Genomic DNA, 16,619 nt, shown 5'->3' with positions numbered 1-16,619 from the left:
GCACTGTCTAAAAGCCCCGTTGTCTTCCTCTGCGTCTGTAGCATCTAGCACAATCACTGCCCCAAGGATCTTACAGTCTGGAGTTCGGAAAGCGAGCTGCATGTGTGAACTGTGAGTGCTCCCACTGCCTTTGCTGTCAACCCACCTTGATTCAAGGTAATAACGGGGGCTAAGTGCAGACTATTCCTCGTATAAAAACTACGAAAGCAAATTATCCTCAATCTCTCTCCTCTCTTTGCCAGTAAAGAAATAACCCACTTCAGGAGTTCAAACCACTCTTGACTAAAGAATCCAGGATGATACGTCTCTTTCTTTGCTTTTAATGTGTATCTCATGCTGCTATTATGTGGCTAGAGTAACTCTGCACACTGTATGATACTATAAAAGACTGCCCTGTGTAAAGTACTGTAAAGGGCCTCCATGTATTTAAAAAATGTCTCCTGGTTTCTGGGTGACTACATACAAAATGCCGGGGCAGAAAAGCAATGAAAGCAGCAAGACGGCAGAAGTATTGTTCAGAGAACTTTGTAATCTTAATCAATTTAATTTTCTATATTGAAGTTAATTACTTAAATAAGTGACAGACCAATTTGATGTCTTCAGTGAAATAAGTGACTATGCATCAAGAAGCACCGACACTGCAAATACCTTCATACCCTGTTGGTTTATTTTCCAGGGGGTAAAATATATGCAGTACATTTAAATTTTTTCATAAGACCTCTCTTTGGTTCTACTTAAGTTCCGGTATCACCCTCATCCCTGCAGTAGCTGGGAAGGAAAACGTGAAATAAGTCTGTGAGAATTATTTAAGTATGCAGATAGCTATAATAGCCTTCTTGCATCAGCTCTATGTAAGAGAATCTCGGAGTACAAATCTCAAGTGCCACACAGAGACAGATGGGCAAACTGTGTAGGAATGTCAATAAATACACTATTGACTAAAGGCTGGAACTCAGCCAGCTGACCATTTATTTTTTTGGATAATAGATACTGTCTAGAATGGTGAAGGCAGGAATGAGAAGGAATTATACTGGCACTGTAAAGATAAATATGGGAAATGAACACAGATTATTGAAGTGCCCCTTTTGAGAGTAGTCCTTAAGCAGACCCCACTGACTTTGGAAGGAATGTGCCTGAATAAGCATTGCAGGATGGGGCTGTTAAGCTGGTTTCGGAGGAAGAAAAAAAATTAAAACCCTAATCATTACCCTTAAATTTTGATAATGATGTGATCTCTCACGTGTCTTGAACTTTTCGAGCAGGTAAACAATGCTTTTAAAGTCATGAATGGATGACAAAATATTCTTGGTGAGGGTGAGTGTGAATAAAATGAAGTAAGGTGGGAGGAGAGGGGGGGTGTCCCATGCAGTCATGCAAATTCAGCATGGAATCTCCTTTCCAGACATCATCATGGGGTGATCCTAATTCCCCCCTCCAACCTGCTGGCTCTCACCACAGTATGCAGACAGGGCCACCCTCACGCTGGCCTGGGAGCTGCCAAATAACCTGCTCCAACCTGGGGTGTGATACAGAAGAGGTCAGGCCAGAGCCCACCCTAATAAAATCACAACGATAAAAGTCACTGTCTGTGACACAAATGCTATGACAAACCTAAAATAACTTTAATTACATTTAATCAAGAAATAGGAACTGCCATCCTGTATTATACCCATTGTTCCTCTAGTCCAGTAGGCTGCCTCAGACAGGGAACAGCATCAGATGCTCCAAAGGAAGATTCAAGAAATCCCACAGTAGGCAGCTGTGAGATCATGTACTCCCACCTGGTATAGGTCTTGTCCTTACTAGTCCGAGATTAACCATATCTCTAGAATGCTTCAAGATTTAAAATATGAGAGCAGATAGATAAGGAAAGTTTTTCAAAGGTATTTAGGCCCCTAAACCTGCACATGAGCACCTAGTGAGATTCTTCAAAAGCATTAAGCTTAGATGCTTTAAAAAAAATCCCATTATGCACCCTAAACACCTTTCAGAAATTTTGCCCTTAGCAAACATAACAAATACACACACTGCATAACAGCATACAAGTGAACTGTGTCATTACTTCAACACTTTCTACTCCCCTAAAGACTAAACTTAGAGCGAACTTTCAGTGCATGCCAGAAATCCTGATGTTAGTTGTGCTGTATATGGTCTCTGCCCCAAGGAATTTCCAAATCTCTCTGTGTTTGTCCAGCACCAAGTAAGGTAATGACTATATTGTACAGCTAAGTTAGTACTGGGAATGGTAGTGCCACCTAGTGATAGTTTTTAAATGTTGTTCAAAGTCAAAAATAATACTTGTTTTAAATGAAAATGAGGGTGCTAGAACATTCAAACCGTAAGAGGGTATGTAGTGAGTGTGAACTTTCTGTAATGAATCAGATGGTAAGATTCAGATGATTCCACACCACCATTAAAATAGCCAAATTTCATAGATTTTTTTTATGAAAGAATTAACCTAGACTTTTTATCCTTTCCATTTTCTAGAGTCTCTCTCTCATTCACTATTACTTTCAGCTTTTTTGTATTACTTCACTCCCCCTCCCTTTCTTTTGAGACATTTTACGTTGCAGATCTTTTCTACTTTTCCCTCTCCTGCTCCATCTCCCCTCCTGCCTGCTCTTCTGGGGACAGTTCTGGAGCAGGAGCAGCTCTCCTGCATTACTTCCAAATGCAGGTAATAAGAACAAACAACAAAATGACCATGCAGCTGTCACACTCCAAAAGAAGAGAAGAGCCCTGGGACATTTCCCTGGCAATTGAAGTTATATTTAAAAGGCCACTGAAGAGTTTTTCAGCCTGCAAGAATGCACTCAAAACAGCATTTATTTCCTAATACAATAAAACATTCAACATTATTTTTCCACAGGCTCATCTATTGTTTGTATAATGGGATTAATAAATGAAACGGTCAATAAAAATGTTGGCTGGGACACTGATGCTACAGGTGACGTCTCATAGGAAATCACTAATTGTGTGGTATGAATTTCAAGCATGTGAGATTAATAAATATTTTGGTTTAATTTTTTCTTTACTCTACGAATGAAACAAATCCCCATGTCTAGGTCATGATCACGTTGCCTAGACATCTTTAAAATCACAAGTCCCCACTGTGATTTTTGAGACATTATCCTTCTGTTGCAGCTTTGCGGGGGGTTCTATGAATTACCATGAGTGAGAGGGAGTGTTAGTTTAGCCTGGCCACCGCTATCTTTTCCACTATACTGTCTAACCCTAGTCTAGCTGAACTAGACAACATGCTAGTAAAAAAACCCAACAACGCCACAGCAGCCAGTCTACATCAGTGGCCATACTTGTGAAGCTTACACACAGGCTAGAATCAGGTGGGGGAATATGTCAAAAACCCTCAAAGTCAAGACCTTTAATTACAGCATTTTCCACCATAGTAAGTTCACAACATTCTAGCATCAGAGGGGTAGCCGTGTTAGTCTTTAAAGTGCCACCGGATTCCTCATTGTTTTTGTGAATACAGACTAACAGATTTGTTTGAGCATAAGCTTTCATAGGTTAAAAAAAACCAAAAAACCCCACTTCTTCAGTTGCACCTGCATTTTACCCACAAAAGCTTATGCCCAAATAAATCTGTTAGTATTTAAGGTGCCACCGGACTCAGTTAACATTCTAGCACTATGCCTTTTTTGGCAAACGTGGGACAGCAGTTGCACTATAAACTGGTCAACTTTCAAACCAGTAGAAAGCTTATGAGATGCTTCCTATATGAAACATCAACAGAACCAATAACTATAAAACAAGTAGAAATTTCTTAAGACTACTCACTGTAGGCAGCTTCTCTATTACTCTGTCTCAATATACTAATGTATCAAATGCAAAAGAAACCAAGAAAACACATCCTAGGATGAATGCTTTATAGGATTCAGCACCTTTATATTTACTGTTTTTGCTAATACCAAGCTCAAAATATATTAATTTTCATTATAAAATTCTTATTTTCACTGAGCTTTGGAACCCAAGACAGTTCAGTTAGAATGCCATAAACTTACCTCTAAACAAAACTAGTTATATTTCCATCTTATGGATCTTTTCCCAAAATTTGGTTCACCACAGCAACCTTTCTAGAACCAGCAAAACAGGCTCAGTCAATGTCAACTGGTCAGTTCTGTAACCTCACTTCCAGAGGTATAACCAATAACTGTAAAACAAGTGGAAATTTGGTAAATAAAGCAGGGCGTCCATTCTCATAGGTATCCTAGAGTGTAAAATTGAACCTTAAGAAATCTGGAAAAGATGGGTGGAGATATTTTGTTGAATCTGCTATTACTGTTATGCATATTACAACAAAAGGGCATACAATCTAAATAAGACTTGTGTACATATTGCAAAATTCATACCTGGACCTTCCCTCAAAAGTTGAGGAGTGTTCAGTTCAGTAGTTTGGTCCAGCCAGAAAGGGCAGCACTTTCCATCCTAGATTCAGATACTGGATTTCCCCCACTCACCAATCCCCCACATTTGGAGGGATCCAGTTGCAAGGTTTCACACAAGGTTCCTAATTTTAAGGCACAAAGCTCATGAGCAAAAGTTATATTATAGTAGCTTCCAAGCAAACATATTAAAAGAGCACTTTGTTTGTCCTAACATAGCAACATTGGAATGCTACAATCCAACCTTCTACACAAAGGCCAGGCTGTACCAACAAACTGCAGCCAACAAGCAGCTAAATCCCAAGGCAACAGTCTAATACATAAGTTGTGGCCTCTAAGTGTGCAGAATAATGGATAAAATGATTATATATACCCTACACTGTGGCACAAGAACAAACATACATTAGCGCCATGGTAGACCAATTATTTCATTAAGTTGCTTTGGATAAAGAATTGTTATAAATACCCCACTCCCCACTTTTTATATATATATTTTTTTAAATAAAGAAAAGTATTAAAGAATCAAGTTTACTGGAACTGTGTACTGAAATTCTAGGAACTTTTAACAGAATCTTTGTGGGTAGAAAATTTGCCCCTCAAACTGTTAAAATATACAGAAGGCCTAGGATCAAATACAAAGCTATGAATAAATCCAACCCCATGTCATATTTTTTCCATAATTGTACCTTTTATTTATTTTTTTTTAAGTTTCCTACCCTGCAAGTGGGCAGAAGCTCTCTTTTCAAAATAAAGAACTTTCATTCTGAAAGCAAAATGTATATGTTCCCAGTTGCCCCAAAGAGGCAGAAATAACATTGTAAAAACAGAGAGAGAGAGAAACATTAGATTAAGTTCACACTTTCTGTCCAGCCCCAAAGCCAAAACACTTAATTCTGAGAGAGAATGGCAAGAGGAGAGGAAAAGGAGAAAACATTTTTCATCAACTAAAAAGAAACCTAGTACCACCACAGGTCTGAGATTTGCCAGAAGGCTCACTCCTGCAAATGTTGTAAGGATCATGAAACCGATGTTCTGGTCATGTCTAGCCAAAATCTTCCATTTACAGAATATTTTCCCTTTGGAAAAGCCTAACATATTCCACAAAAAACTAAGTTACCAGAATATTAAATGCTGTACAGTTAACACTGGGCACAACTCCAGGATTTTTTCATAACACCAAGCAAATGACTTCTAAGACTAGAACCATTCCTTTGCTCTGTACCAGAGTTTTAAATAAAGGAGGTTCCTCACCATGTTACACAAAATGTAATGTCACTGCCCAACTTAAGTGCAAGAATGGTAACATTTAAATGAAGACTTGTAGGTTACCGTTGTACAAGTTGTAAACCCACTGCTTAGCATTTTAATTCTGAACTAAAATGTCAAAAGTTGATATAACCATCAAATTGGGAAAAGGCTTCCACCTATTGATAGAAAGGCCTCTTTACAAGAACAGGTTTAATGAGGTATTTTATTTATATAACAATCTTTATTTCAAAATTATATTTATTATAAAAATGTAAAAATCCAGAAATAGGTCTTTTTCCCTTGGCCTTCACATTCACTGATCTTTATCCCCAAATACTTTTAACTACAATAAAATCTGCCACTTCCAGTTTGATTACAGAGGTGCAAGTGTGCCATAATGGCCGGAAATTCATAAATTCATGGAGAAAGGCAAAAGCTGTGAAGCTAAACTGCATGCAACAGGTTCTACCAGCAAACCCACCCCCCCCAAAAAAAAACAAAAACCAAAGCAAACCAAAAAACAAAAAAAACCAACCCTGAGAAATAAACATGAGTGAAAACAAGAAGTTATCTGCAGGTGTCTGCAGTTTTGTTCAATCATCTTTGTCTTTTGCGCCATGTTTAAGGATGCGTGTAAATTCCATGTAATTGAAATTGCCCTTTTTGTCAATTGGTGCCTCTCTGTATAGCTCATCTACTTCTTCATCTGTAAACCTGTCTCCCATTGTTGTCAGCAACTCTCTCAGGTAATCTTCTTGAATGACCCCTAGAATGCAATATACACGAGGAATCAGGATAGAGAAAATTTTTTACTTCTTCATATGCAAAGATGTGTCAACAGTAGGATAAACAGTCACGCCAACAGCAATAGATACGTATCTGCCTATTATAGCATACAATAAATGAGTGTACTTGCACCAAGAGACCAGAATGGCTCTTTATGACATTATTAAAACTTCCATAAACTAATCTTCTCAAATTCCAGAGAGGCAGTTGTTCTGATACAATTTACAAGGATTCATGAAAAGAGGGACTGTTTTACAGAGATATAGTACACAGAAGTACAGGCACTTGAAAGAGATTTTAAAATGGAAGAACAAAGACGTTGCTAACTGAGGCAGAAATAAATAAGGACACTGCTGCTCTATTGTGCAATTTGCATTTTTTTTTAAGGGATTGTATTCTTCTTAACTTTAGCTTACAGTGGATGCACAAATACACCTAGTAGTTTCCTCTGCTGACTAAATAGCAGCCATTTGCCTTTTTCATTGCTGTCAAGTTCTGTTGCTAGAGGGAGTTTCATTTGGATACTGAAAATACATGGCACATGTCCAGGAGGAGGCTTATAACTGAGGAGACCTGCAGATAGCCTGAGTAAATTAAATCAGGAGGCAGGAAAGCTTGCTATGAGGAGTTGGAGGAAGGTGGGACAACTGAAGCTACTTATTTTATGATAAACAGAGATTAGCAGAAGAACACAAGGAAATTATTAACACAGGGATAAAACAAGAAGTTAAGATGACTTGGATACTGAAAAGCAAGTTAACTTAACATCAATAGATATTACTAGAGCCATTGGTTGACAAATAATCCCAGAGAAATTTAGAAAGTACAAAGAAGTGGAGTGTGGGGAAAAAATGGCAGCAGCAGCTGAGTTCAAAGGATGGGCCACATCCTGATGTCAAGATAAGTAACCTACATTGCCGCAAATGCACAGTAGTTGCCCTGTTAAAGGAAAAAGTATAAGTGATTGAGCTCTAGCTGGAGACAAACCACTCAAACAAACAAACTAGCTGACAGACTGCTACAAGAAGGACTATTAGACTATGCAAGACAGGTGTACACCACAAATGGACACCACAACGATTAAGGACAAGCATGTCAAAAAACAGGTTCTGCAGAAACTGATGCTTTAGAAAGGGACTAGATAACCTCAGTGAGCGGAGATCATCAGAGAAGACCGGAGGACAGAAAGCCAGACAAGCAGAGTGGACCAAAAAAGACAGACAACCAGTGAGTGATGGACAAGCCTTTGTATGGTGTCTCAATGTTAAAGAGGTTAAACCAATATTCTACATTAAGAACAGTAGGAGAGAACCTTTCAATTATCCACATCCATATTAACAGGGCCAGAGGCTCTCAGGATGGGATCATAGCACTTCACAGACCTGGATCAACAACTGAAGGAGATGACTACACAGATTAGCATCCCAGAACTGGTAGAATATTTAGAGATAAATGAGTGACAGGAGATGGTGTAAGGATTATTTGTCACAAGAGTGCAGGACTTTTTGGTGGTGAAATTCATCTACATGGATCTTAATTCCTCCATCTGAATAGTTCTGTACTGGATTAAAACCCTGAACAGCGCTACCAAACTAGGAAAAGTTTGCGAAGGTAACAGGACTCAAATAGATACTGACTATATACCATAAAGTAGCCTCACTAAGGCAGATGGAATAAAAGAATCAAAACAACTAATTTAGAATGGATCTTGGGGCATACTGTCAGAGACAAAGCAGATATTGGGGAGAACTAAGAGTAGAGGAACAAACTTTACCCATACAACTAGATTGGTTCCCGGTGCTATTCGGACAGATATGGAGAAGTAGTATACAACTACAATATAGAAGGATATGACATGTTTTTCAGATGGAGACAGAAAAACAAATGGGGAAGAAGATGTGCTATATCAAGTCAGCCTGGGTCACAACTGCATTACTCTAGTTTCACACCACTAAAAACTCCATTCCTTTGTATACTTTCTTGGCATTATTCACCACATGGAGTTACACTGACATAGAACTGAGGTAACAGTAGTTAGTCGACCCAGAACACATACATATGCATGCGGATGGAGACAACTGATAAATGCTGAAAATGGTTCAAGAGAACTATAAGTTTCTTAATAACACATTGTTCAAAGTACAGATCTCAGGAAAAAACAAGTCAAAGGCAACAACACAGTGGTCAAAAATGTATGAAGGAATATTAAAGAACATTTATATATCTTAGTCAATGAAGAAAAATAGGCACAACTTTCAGCAGAAAGGTGTGTTAAATATCAAGAAAAATGAAGTATACAATTAGGCAATGGAGCAAAACGCTAAAGGAGACTGTGGAATCAATTCAAGGTGAGACTAAAACTGATCTATGAGCTGTAGCTCATGAAAGCTTATGCTCAAATAAAGTGGTTAGTCTCCAAGATGCCACTAGTACTCCTTTTCTTTTTGCGAATACAGATTAACACGGCTGCTACTCTGAAACCTTTACAGATAATGATTGTTACTAGCTGGGAGGAGGACTGAACCAGAGGCACCTTTCAAGCCAATTGATAATAAAGATAGAAAGCATGACATTAACAATACTTCTAAGTAAACATTTTCTTTATGTCCTTAATGATATGCTCTCTTTTTTGACATACATACTAAACTGTAAGCATAGTGAATCAGAAAGACCACCTGTGGAGAGAAAATAATTCATCTAGGAACAGACTTCCTCTTTTAGAAGAGGATTGAGATATTTCCCTAGGGAGGGAGGGAAGTCAATTAACATCTGAAAAGACCTTAGCAAAGAAGGGCTGTTTATCTAGGCTCCAGCAGGAAGGGGTTATCCCTTGAAAAGGCAAAAGGTGCTAAAAATACAGTTTCAAAATAGGTGTTTGAAATGGGACAATACACTTTGAAAGGCTCAGACTGCACATCCACAGATGAGATTAAAAATGCTACAGCAGACAATTGTGAGATAAGGTCATGTGTAATGACATCGGAGGTATGAAACTGATGTAATTTCAAAACATGCTAATGAAGGCTTGACCCCAGTTTCCAAAGTGCTTATAGGACTATATTTGCTGAGTATAGTGAGTGCTGTTGAATTCACCCCTTTCTGCTGGATTGTACTCCAGAATCTCAACTTTCATTAAAAAAAGTTTCTAGACTTGCAGTTTCAAAGGTAACTTTGAAACATGAAGAGACTGCAAACCAATACAATGGCATCTGCCTGAGTCAGCAGAAATCTTGAAAAAGTAGCTGAGAGGCGTGACCACCTCATTTCTCTCAACCTGGGTCCCATGGATTTGTGATTCTGCAACAACAGAAATGACCTTTTTCCAAGACACCAGAAAATTCACAGTCGGGGTGATGTAGTCAGAGTGACAAACCAGGAAAAGTGACATTTTGTGTGGACTTAAAGAGGGGACAATATGGTTGGCACCAAGACTAGAGAAGAGATTACAGTAGTTAAGATGCAACAGGAGGGCCTGAACAAGAGCCTTGGATACTGTGTAGATGTATGGGTCTGGAGAGCGGGCCAAGTCAATTACCTTCAAACTAAAGACCTCCCATCTCAGTTACATTTTAAAAGCCACAGAAATTGACGTTTGCCCATCGAGCCTGCTACTTTGGTTGAATTCCTCCTCCTCAGGCAGTTATATCTCATACTCCATTTTGGGGAGTTTGCATATTGCCTAGTTACATGTTCTTCCTTGAAGTCCCATTGTAGGAGACAAATACTGGTATGCAAATACTCTTACAGAAACAGACAAGGGGACAATCTTCATCTTCACCCTAACTTTAATATATCAGTTTATCATCACTTGATAGGACATGAAAGTTAGGACACCTGTCCCTGTGTCATACCACATTTTATCAAGATACCAAAATGAGCCTGTTAGCCAAACAAATCCTCACCTATGTAACAAATTTAGATTATACTGTTAGGCTTGAACAACAGTGGAAAAAACCAGAAATCCCAAGAGAGGTGTTTCATCCACTTACCTGTTGCCTCTTCGTCAAAACAAGCAAAAGCATTTCTGATTACATCTTCTGGATCTGTGCCATTTAGTTTTTCTCCAAACATTGTAAGGAACATAGTGAAGTTAATGGGGCCTGGAGCCTCATTCATCATGGCATCTAGGTATGCATCAGTGGGATCCTTACCTACAAGTAAATAAGTCACTTCTTAAAATTAAAGAGCACTGTATGCATTTAGAAGTTAGTCATCTTTCACAACACAGTTCTCACATATTGAAGTTTTAACAAATTCATACTACTAGACTTATTTGAGACAATGGTTTACAAGAAAGTAATAATTTTGTAACTGGAGAACATTACCAAGGGAAGCGAGCATATCATGCAAGTCTTCTTTGTCGATGAAGCCATCTCTGTTCTGATCAATCATGTTGAAGGCCTCTTTGAATTCTTGAATCTGTGACTGATCGAACATTGCAAACACATTGGAGGTTGCACGCTGAGGGCGCTTCTTGGCGGTCTTTGTCTTTGCCCTTTTGCTAGACATGTTGATTATTGGATTCTGGGGGGAGGGGGAAGTAAATACATTGAGTAAAATACGAACTTAGAACTTACATAACAGCTGTAATGATGATTTACAGCTAAAGTTTATAGCTAGCTGATTAAAAAAAATGTTTACCATTCCCCTACTCCTCATCACCAGAACCCTTTTTCTTCATCAGGAATGAAGGGAGAGAAAGAAGAAAAAAATACAAGAAAACAGAACAACAGCCAGACTTCGAACCAAAAAAAAAAGTCATTATAAGACTTCAGTCTGAAAATGAAAAAATATCAAGCTTGCTTTATGAGAGCAGTCAACATTTTGGGGTTTTTTTGGTTTAAGTTGTACAGTCTGGAAATGATGTGCTAAGTAGTTTAAGCAGTTCCCCAATGCCGTATAATCATTCACAAGTCACCATCACCTCAATATGTTTACAACACAAACCCAACCATAACTCTGTTCTCGTTTTGTTCTGAAATAAAAATATGCTGTAGAATGTATCATATCCAAGATTATTAAATGTACAATGACAATACTGAAGGAATATATTTCCAAGGTGCATCAGTTATAATGGAGCTCAATGGCTTCTAATATGATGGCAGGTTGGTGGAATAGAATAATATTTTTACAAATTGAATAATTGGTTTGATGTTAGAAAACAACCCTGTTTTAGAGTAAGTAGAGTTTGTAAACTCTGAAAACGTTAAGGTTAAAGTTGGATGAGCATGGTAAATAAAGGTGGAGTGAGATCAGAGGTGAAAGTAAGCCCCTACGCCCCTGTACGGCGCCCCTGTGCGGCTTACCGGCAAGCAGCAGAGGCGAGTTATATGGGCTCATGGCTCCAGCAATATTGAGGGCCCGGAGGCCCGGCTCCACCAATGTTCAGGGCCGGGTCTCCCCGCCTGGTCCCACCTGCTGCCCCCTCACATCTCCCCCGAGTGTCCCCTGGCTCCCCCTTGCTGCCACCGGGTGCCTCCCTGGGTGCCGGAGCAGAGCATGCCTGTCTCTCTCCTGCAGCACCATGCTGCCTCTCTGCATACACTGCTGCCGCAGGGTCCTAGTGCTCCACATCCACTAGTGGCATGGCAGGCTGCCCTCCCCCCTCAGACCCTTTCATTTTCCGGTGGGACCCTCCTCTAGTACAGCCGCCCCCACTGCCTGCAGTCACTGCGTCTGCCCCACGATGGCCAAGGGCCAGCCCCATCCCCCACTCCCAGTGAGGCTACAGTGAGGGGCAGCAGTAGGGGACGAGGTGCACATGTGATGGCAGGCCCCCACCCCCAGCACCCACCACAGGGGAGGCGAGGGAGATTCCTGGACCTGAGAGGGGCCCTAGGAGCACCTGCAGTGACAGTGGTGAGGATGAGTGTGCTGCCGGAGGGGGGGCCCCTACCCCAGAGCTCGCTGCTGCCGGTGGGGAGAGGGCTTGGGGGAGTCCTCCTCTCTGGCTCCAGTCCCAGGGCAGCCTACCTACACCCAAGCTCATCCCCAGCCCTGCCCCACCCCAGAGCCCATACCCCCAGCCAGAGCCCTCATCCCCCCACACCCCAACCCTCTGCCCTAGCCCAATACCCCAAACCCCTCATCTGCAGCCCCAGCCAGAGCCCTCATCCCCCCTGCACCCTAACTCTCTGCCTCAGCCCTGAGCCCCCTTCCACACCCCAAACCCCTCATCCCCAGCCACACCCCACAGCTCTCACCCCTGCACCCCCTCCCATCCCCAAACTCCCTCCCAGAGCCTGCAGCCCTATCCCCTGCCCCAGCCCAGGGCCTTCACCCCAGATCTCCTCCCCAACCCGAACTCCCTCCCAGAGCCTTGGGCAGGTAGGGGGTGGAGTTGGGGGGGGGGGGCAGAGTTTGGGCAGAGGCAGGGTCTGGGCACCACCAAAATTTCTACAAACCTGCCACCCCTGCTGGCAAGAGCCAGTGCACCATACCAGGGCAGACTGGCTTCCCCAGGCAGCAATTTAAAGGGCTTGGGGCTCCCAGCAGCGGCAGGAGGCCCAGGCCCTTTAAACTGCTGCCAGTGGGGTAGCAGCAGCGGGGCCTGGGTGGCGATTTAAAGGGCCCAGGGCTCCTGCCGCCGCTACCACCCTGGGCCCTTTAAATCGCCGCTGTAGCCCCACTGCTGCTACCCCAGAGCTCCGGGGGTGATTTAAAGAGCCTGGGGCAGTAGAGGCAGCGATAGCCCCGGGGCCTTTAAATAGCCCTCGGAGCCTCCCAGAGTCCTGGGGTAGTGGCGGCGAGGCTCCGGCAGCCTCTACTACACCGGGCCCTTTAAATAGCTGCCGGAGCCCCGCCGCTGCTACCCCAGGGCTCCAGCAACAGGGCTCCGGGGACGATTTAAAGGGCCCTTGAGGGCAGCGGCAGCCTGAGCCCCGGGCCCTGCTGCTGGACCCCCGGGGCTCCGTTGGCAATTTAAAGGATCCAAGGCTCTGCTGCGGTAGTGGCAGCTAGAGCTCCGGGCCCCTTAAATCACCCCCGAGCCTCAGGACTCCCAGCCACCTCTGCAGCTGGGAGCTCAGGGGGTGATTTAAAGGGCCCCAGGCTCCCAGCTGCTGCTACCACAGCCCTAGCCCCTGATTTAAAGGGCCTGGGGATTTAAAAGCCCCCGCCCCCTCCTCAGGAATCCGAGTACCAGCAAGTTCTTTAAATTACTTTCACCCCTGGATGAGATTAAGGATAAATAAGGAATTGGCTGGATACAATAACTGACAGGTTCCAGATCTAACATTTGGAAGTTTTTTTGAAGTTGCAGTATTATTAAAAAGCACATTTTTGGGAGGGAGAGGTAAGTGTAAACTGAATTCCACTGAAACACTTTCAAGCTATTTTCATTTAGAATTCTCTCTTCCATGCATGGCCTTAAGTAAGATGCGTTCCGAAGTTTAACTGGGGGGCTATATGGATCTGCAGAAAGGAAGCTCTGCTCCTACAGACCTTGAGGCCCAAAGTGAGGGCTTGTCTACAGTGGCTCTTTACTGCACTGCAACTTTCTCGCTCAGGAGTGTGAAAAAACACCTCCCTGAGCGCAGCAAGTTTCAACGCTGTAAAGCACCAGTGTAAACATTGCACCAGCTGTTTGACAATTTCCCATTGTCTAATTAGGGGTTATATCTAAAATGAAAGATAGCACAAAAGGGCACAAGGGGAAGCAGTTAAAAATAGTAAATATCTGCATGCACACCCATTTCTTCTTCCCCATCATGTAACATTGGCTTGGATTTTCACATGGCTCTATAAAACCCAGTGGCTCTCAAGATAGCTAGGTCCACGTGCTTGCACAGTCTGAATGAGGAGTGGGTCTGTGGTCTGCACTTTACTCACTATCTGAGACTAGGTGGAGCAAATAGAGCACTAATCAGTAGTCTGCCTCTTAAAACGCTCAACAACTGAACTCCACAGTTCCACAGCAAATAGTAATTTGTGGTGCTATATGAATACATTACTCAAGTTTAAAGCCAGTCAGATCCTAAAAAAACAACACTCAGTTTGGTCGCTGTATTTACATCAATAAAGTGGCACACTAAACCCTATAATAAAAAGGACAGTTCCATTTCAGAAGCAGGTCAAAGTATGCCAATGTCCCACTAATGCCAAAGAACATAAGAGCCATGTAAGTGCCCCATATTCTGTCCCTTACCTTTGAACAATCTCACCCTGTGGTACAACTTCCTAATGCTTGAATTAACTTCTTCTGGAATCAGTGCTTCAGTTCAATGACTAGACCAGGGGTCGGCAACCTTTGAGAAGTGGTGTGCCAAGTCTTCATTAATTTAAGGTTTCGCGTGCCAGTAATAAATTTTACATTTACAGGGGGCCCCCCGACAGAACCCCAGATGGGCAGTGAGCTGAGTGGTGCCAGCAGCCGGAACCCAGGCTGGCAGGGGCCGGCGGCCAGAACCCCAGACCAGCAGCAGGCTGAGCGGCTCAGCCCACTGCTGGCCCGGGGCTCTGTCTGCCGGCCCCTGCCAGGCGGGGTCCCGGTTGCTGGCCCGCTCAGCCCGCTGCCAACGCGGGGTTCTGTCCATCCAGGCCAGCAGCGGGCTGAGCGGGGCTGACGGCTGGGACCCTGGCTGGCAGCAGAGTGCCACTAATAGTCAGCCTGTGCCACAGGTTGCCGACCCCTGGACTAGACCCACCACTTTGAATGGGATACTTGTTTTTCCTTTCCTTGTCTTACCTCTTCTATTTTCCGCTCTCTTTTATTCCATTATTTCCCTTCCATCACTGCTCTCTCACTCTTGTCACACCACATTCCCCTACAGCTGCACTGCAGTGTGACGAGCGTAGCAAACTCCTGGGTAGGCAGACAGTTTATGCAGCCTATTCGGATCCTTCCAGACTGAAAAATGCTACATAACCGAGGCGCAGTGCGAGCGGTTGCACAGCTCAGCATCGCACCAGCGGGGATGGGGATTGTGGGGGGAGGGTTCCCTGCCATGACTTTCTGCAGCCGTTTCCTGCCAGTCCCTTTCCCGGCACGCACAGGCCGGAGCTCCCGGGCGCTGACCCGTCTCTCAGACGCTGAGGGGGCTGGCAAGCAATTTCCCTCCGCCCCCTCCCGGCGGTGCCGCAGCTGAAGGGGCAACTGCGCCAGGATGGAAGCGGCCCCCGCTGCGGGCTGTCCGGGCCCCCAGGGGGTGGGCGGCCAGCCAGGGCGGGTCGGCCCGAGACGTTTGCGCAGGGCCCCGGGTAACGCCCGCCCCGCGGTTCCCAGCGACAGTCGGGGCAGCAGCGCGTGCCAGGGCCTGGTCCCCGGAAGGAGGGACCCGTGGGCCTCCCCTGGGCGAGGCGGGGCCCGGCCCGGCCCGGCCCGGGGGTGCGGCGCGGAGACCGGCCCTGAGCTGCTCTCCGCTCCCGGGCGCGGCCCGCCAGAGCCTTGGGGCAGGGACCCCTCGCCCCGCCCGGGCCCTGCGCTGTCACCGGGGCCGCGCGACGCGGCCTCACCTGGCGGCTGCCGTAGAGACTCAGGTCCAATCGGAACTGGCAGAAACTAGGGGCGCTTCTAACTGCCCCAACACTTCCGGAGAGCACGGTCCCGGAGCGAACCACCGCCCGGCCAGTGGGGGGCGACGAGGGACACAGGGGCTAAACCATCAACGAGGAGAGGGCGTCAGAAGGGCCCGGGACGCAACCGCGCCGCACACTGTAGAGAGGGGAGCGCGGCTGCTCTGCAGTGACTCTGCTGCTCACGACCCCCGCCCGGCAGAGATGGTTCGAACCTTAACTCCCCCCCCCCCGCTTATGTGATGGTGCGGTCCTGTGCGCTCACTGCGTTCCACGGGGCGGGGCTAGCGAGGACTCGTACACAGGTAACCCCGCCCTATAGCGCGCTTGCGCACAACCCCATATAGTCCGCGCAGGAAGGGGGCGGAGCTGTGCTGCCCTGCCGGGCGCGGTAGCTGCCGCAGGGGGGCGACGGAGGGTTCCCCGCTTGCTCTGGCGCCCCCTGCAGTTGCAGGGCGGGTATTGTTGCCAACCTCACCTGTTTAAAACAGAATCATAGAAATGTAAGCCTAGAAGGGGGCTCTATAAATCATTGAGTCCGCCCCCTGCACTGGGGCAGGTTTAAGTATTAAGATTACCAGTGAGAGGCGTTTGTCTAACCTGTTCTTAAAACCCTCCCCTGACAGAGATTCCACAACCTCCCTAGGCAATTTGTTCCAGTTAGGAAGT

The 16,619-nt window shown here is 44.7% G+C and overlaps 1 protein-coding gene across 3 annotated transcripts; it reads right to left on the bottom strand.

Annotated features, from left to right (window-relative positions):
- Positions 1–5,071: 5,071 nt before the first annotated feature.
- On the bottom strand, positions 5,072–16,112 carry LOC140906810 (myosin regulatory light chain 12B). 3 transcript variants are annotated; one of them, XM_073331490.2, is made up of 5 exons: positions 15,891–16,112; positions 11,079–11,112; positions 10,763–10,961; positions 10,427–10,588; positions 5,072–6,417 (listed from the first exon to the last, which is right to left on the bottom strand). In XM_073331490.2, the coding sequence occupies exons 2-5, from the start codon at positions 11,094–11,096 to the stop codon at positions 6,245–6,247; spliced, it is 552 nt and encodes a 183-aa protein (XP_073187591.1). In that variant the 5' UTR covers positions 11,097–11,112; positions 15,891–16,112; the 3' UTR covers positions 5,072–6,244. The 3 variants fall into 3 exon arrangements, with proteins under 3 accessions (XP_073187591.1, XP_073187592.1, XP_073187593.1); XM_073331491.2 differs by lacking the exon at positions 11,079–11,112 and having other exon boundaries at positions 15,891–16,109; XM_073331492.2 differs by lacking the exons at positions 11,079–11,112; positions 15,891–16,112 and adding an exon at positions 15,124–15,635.
- Between the last annotated feature and the right edge of the window lie 507 nt (positions 16,113–16,619).

This window comes from Lepidochelys kempii, chromosome 2 (assembly GCF_965140285.1).
Source record: "Lepidochelys kempii isolate rLepKem1 chromosome 2, rLepKem1.hap1, whole genome shotgun sequence".
Taxonomy (NCBI): domain Eukaryota; kingdom Metazoa; phylum Chordata; order Testudines; family Cheloniidae; genus Lepidochelys; species Lepidochelys kempii.
The sequence above is the reverse complement of the archived record's forward strand: the minus strand, read 5'-3'. Positions and strand labels throughout refer to the sequence as shown.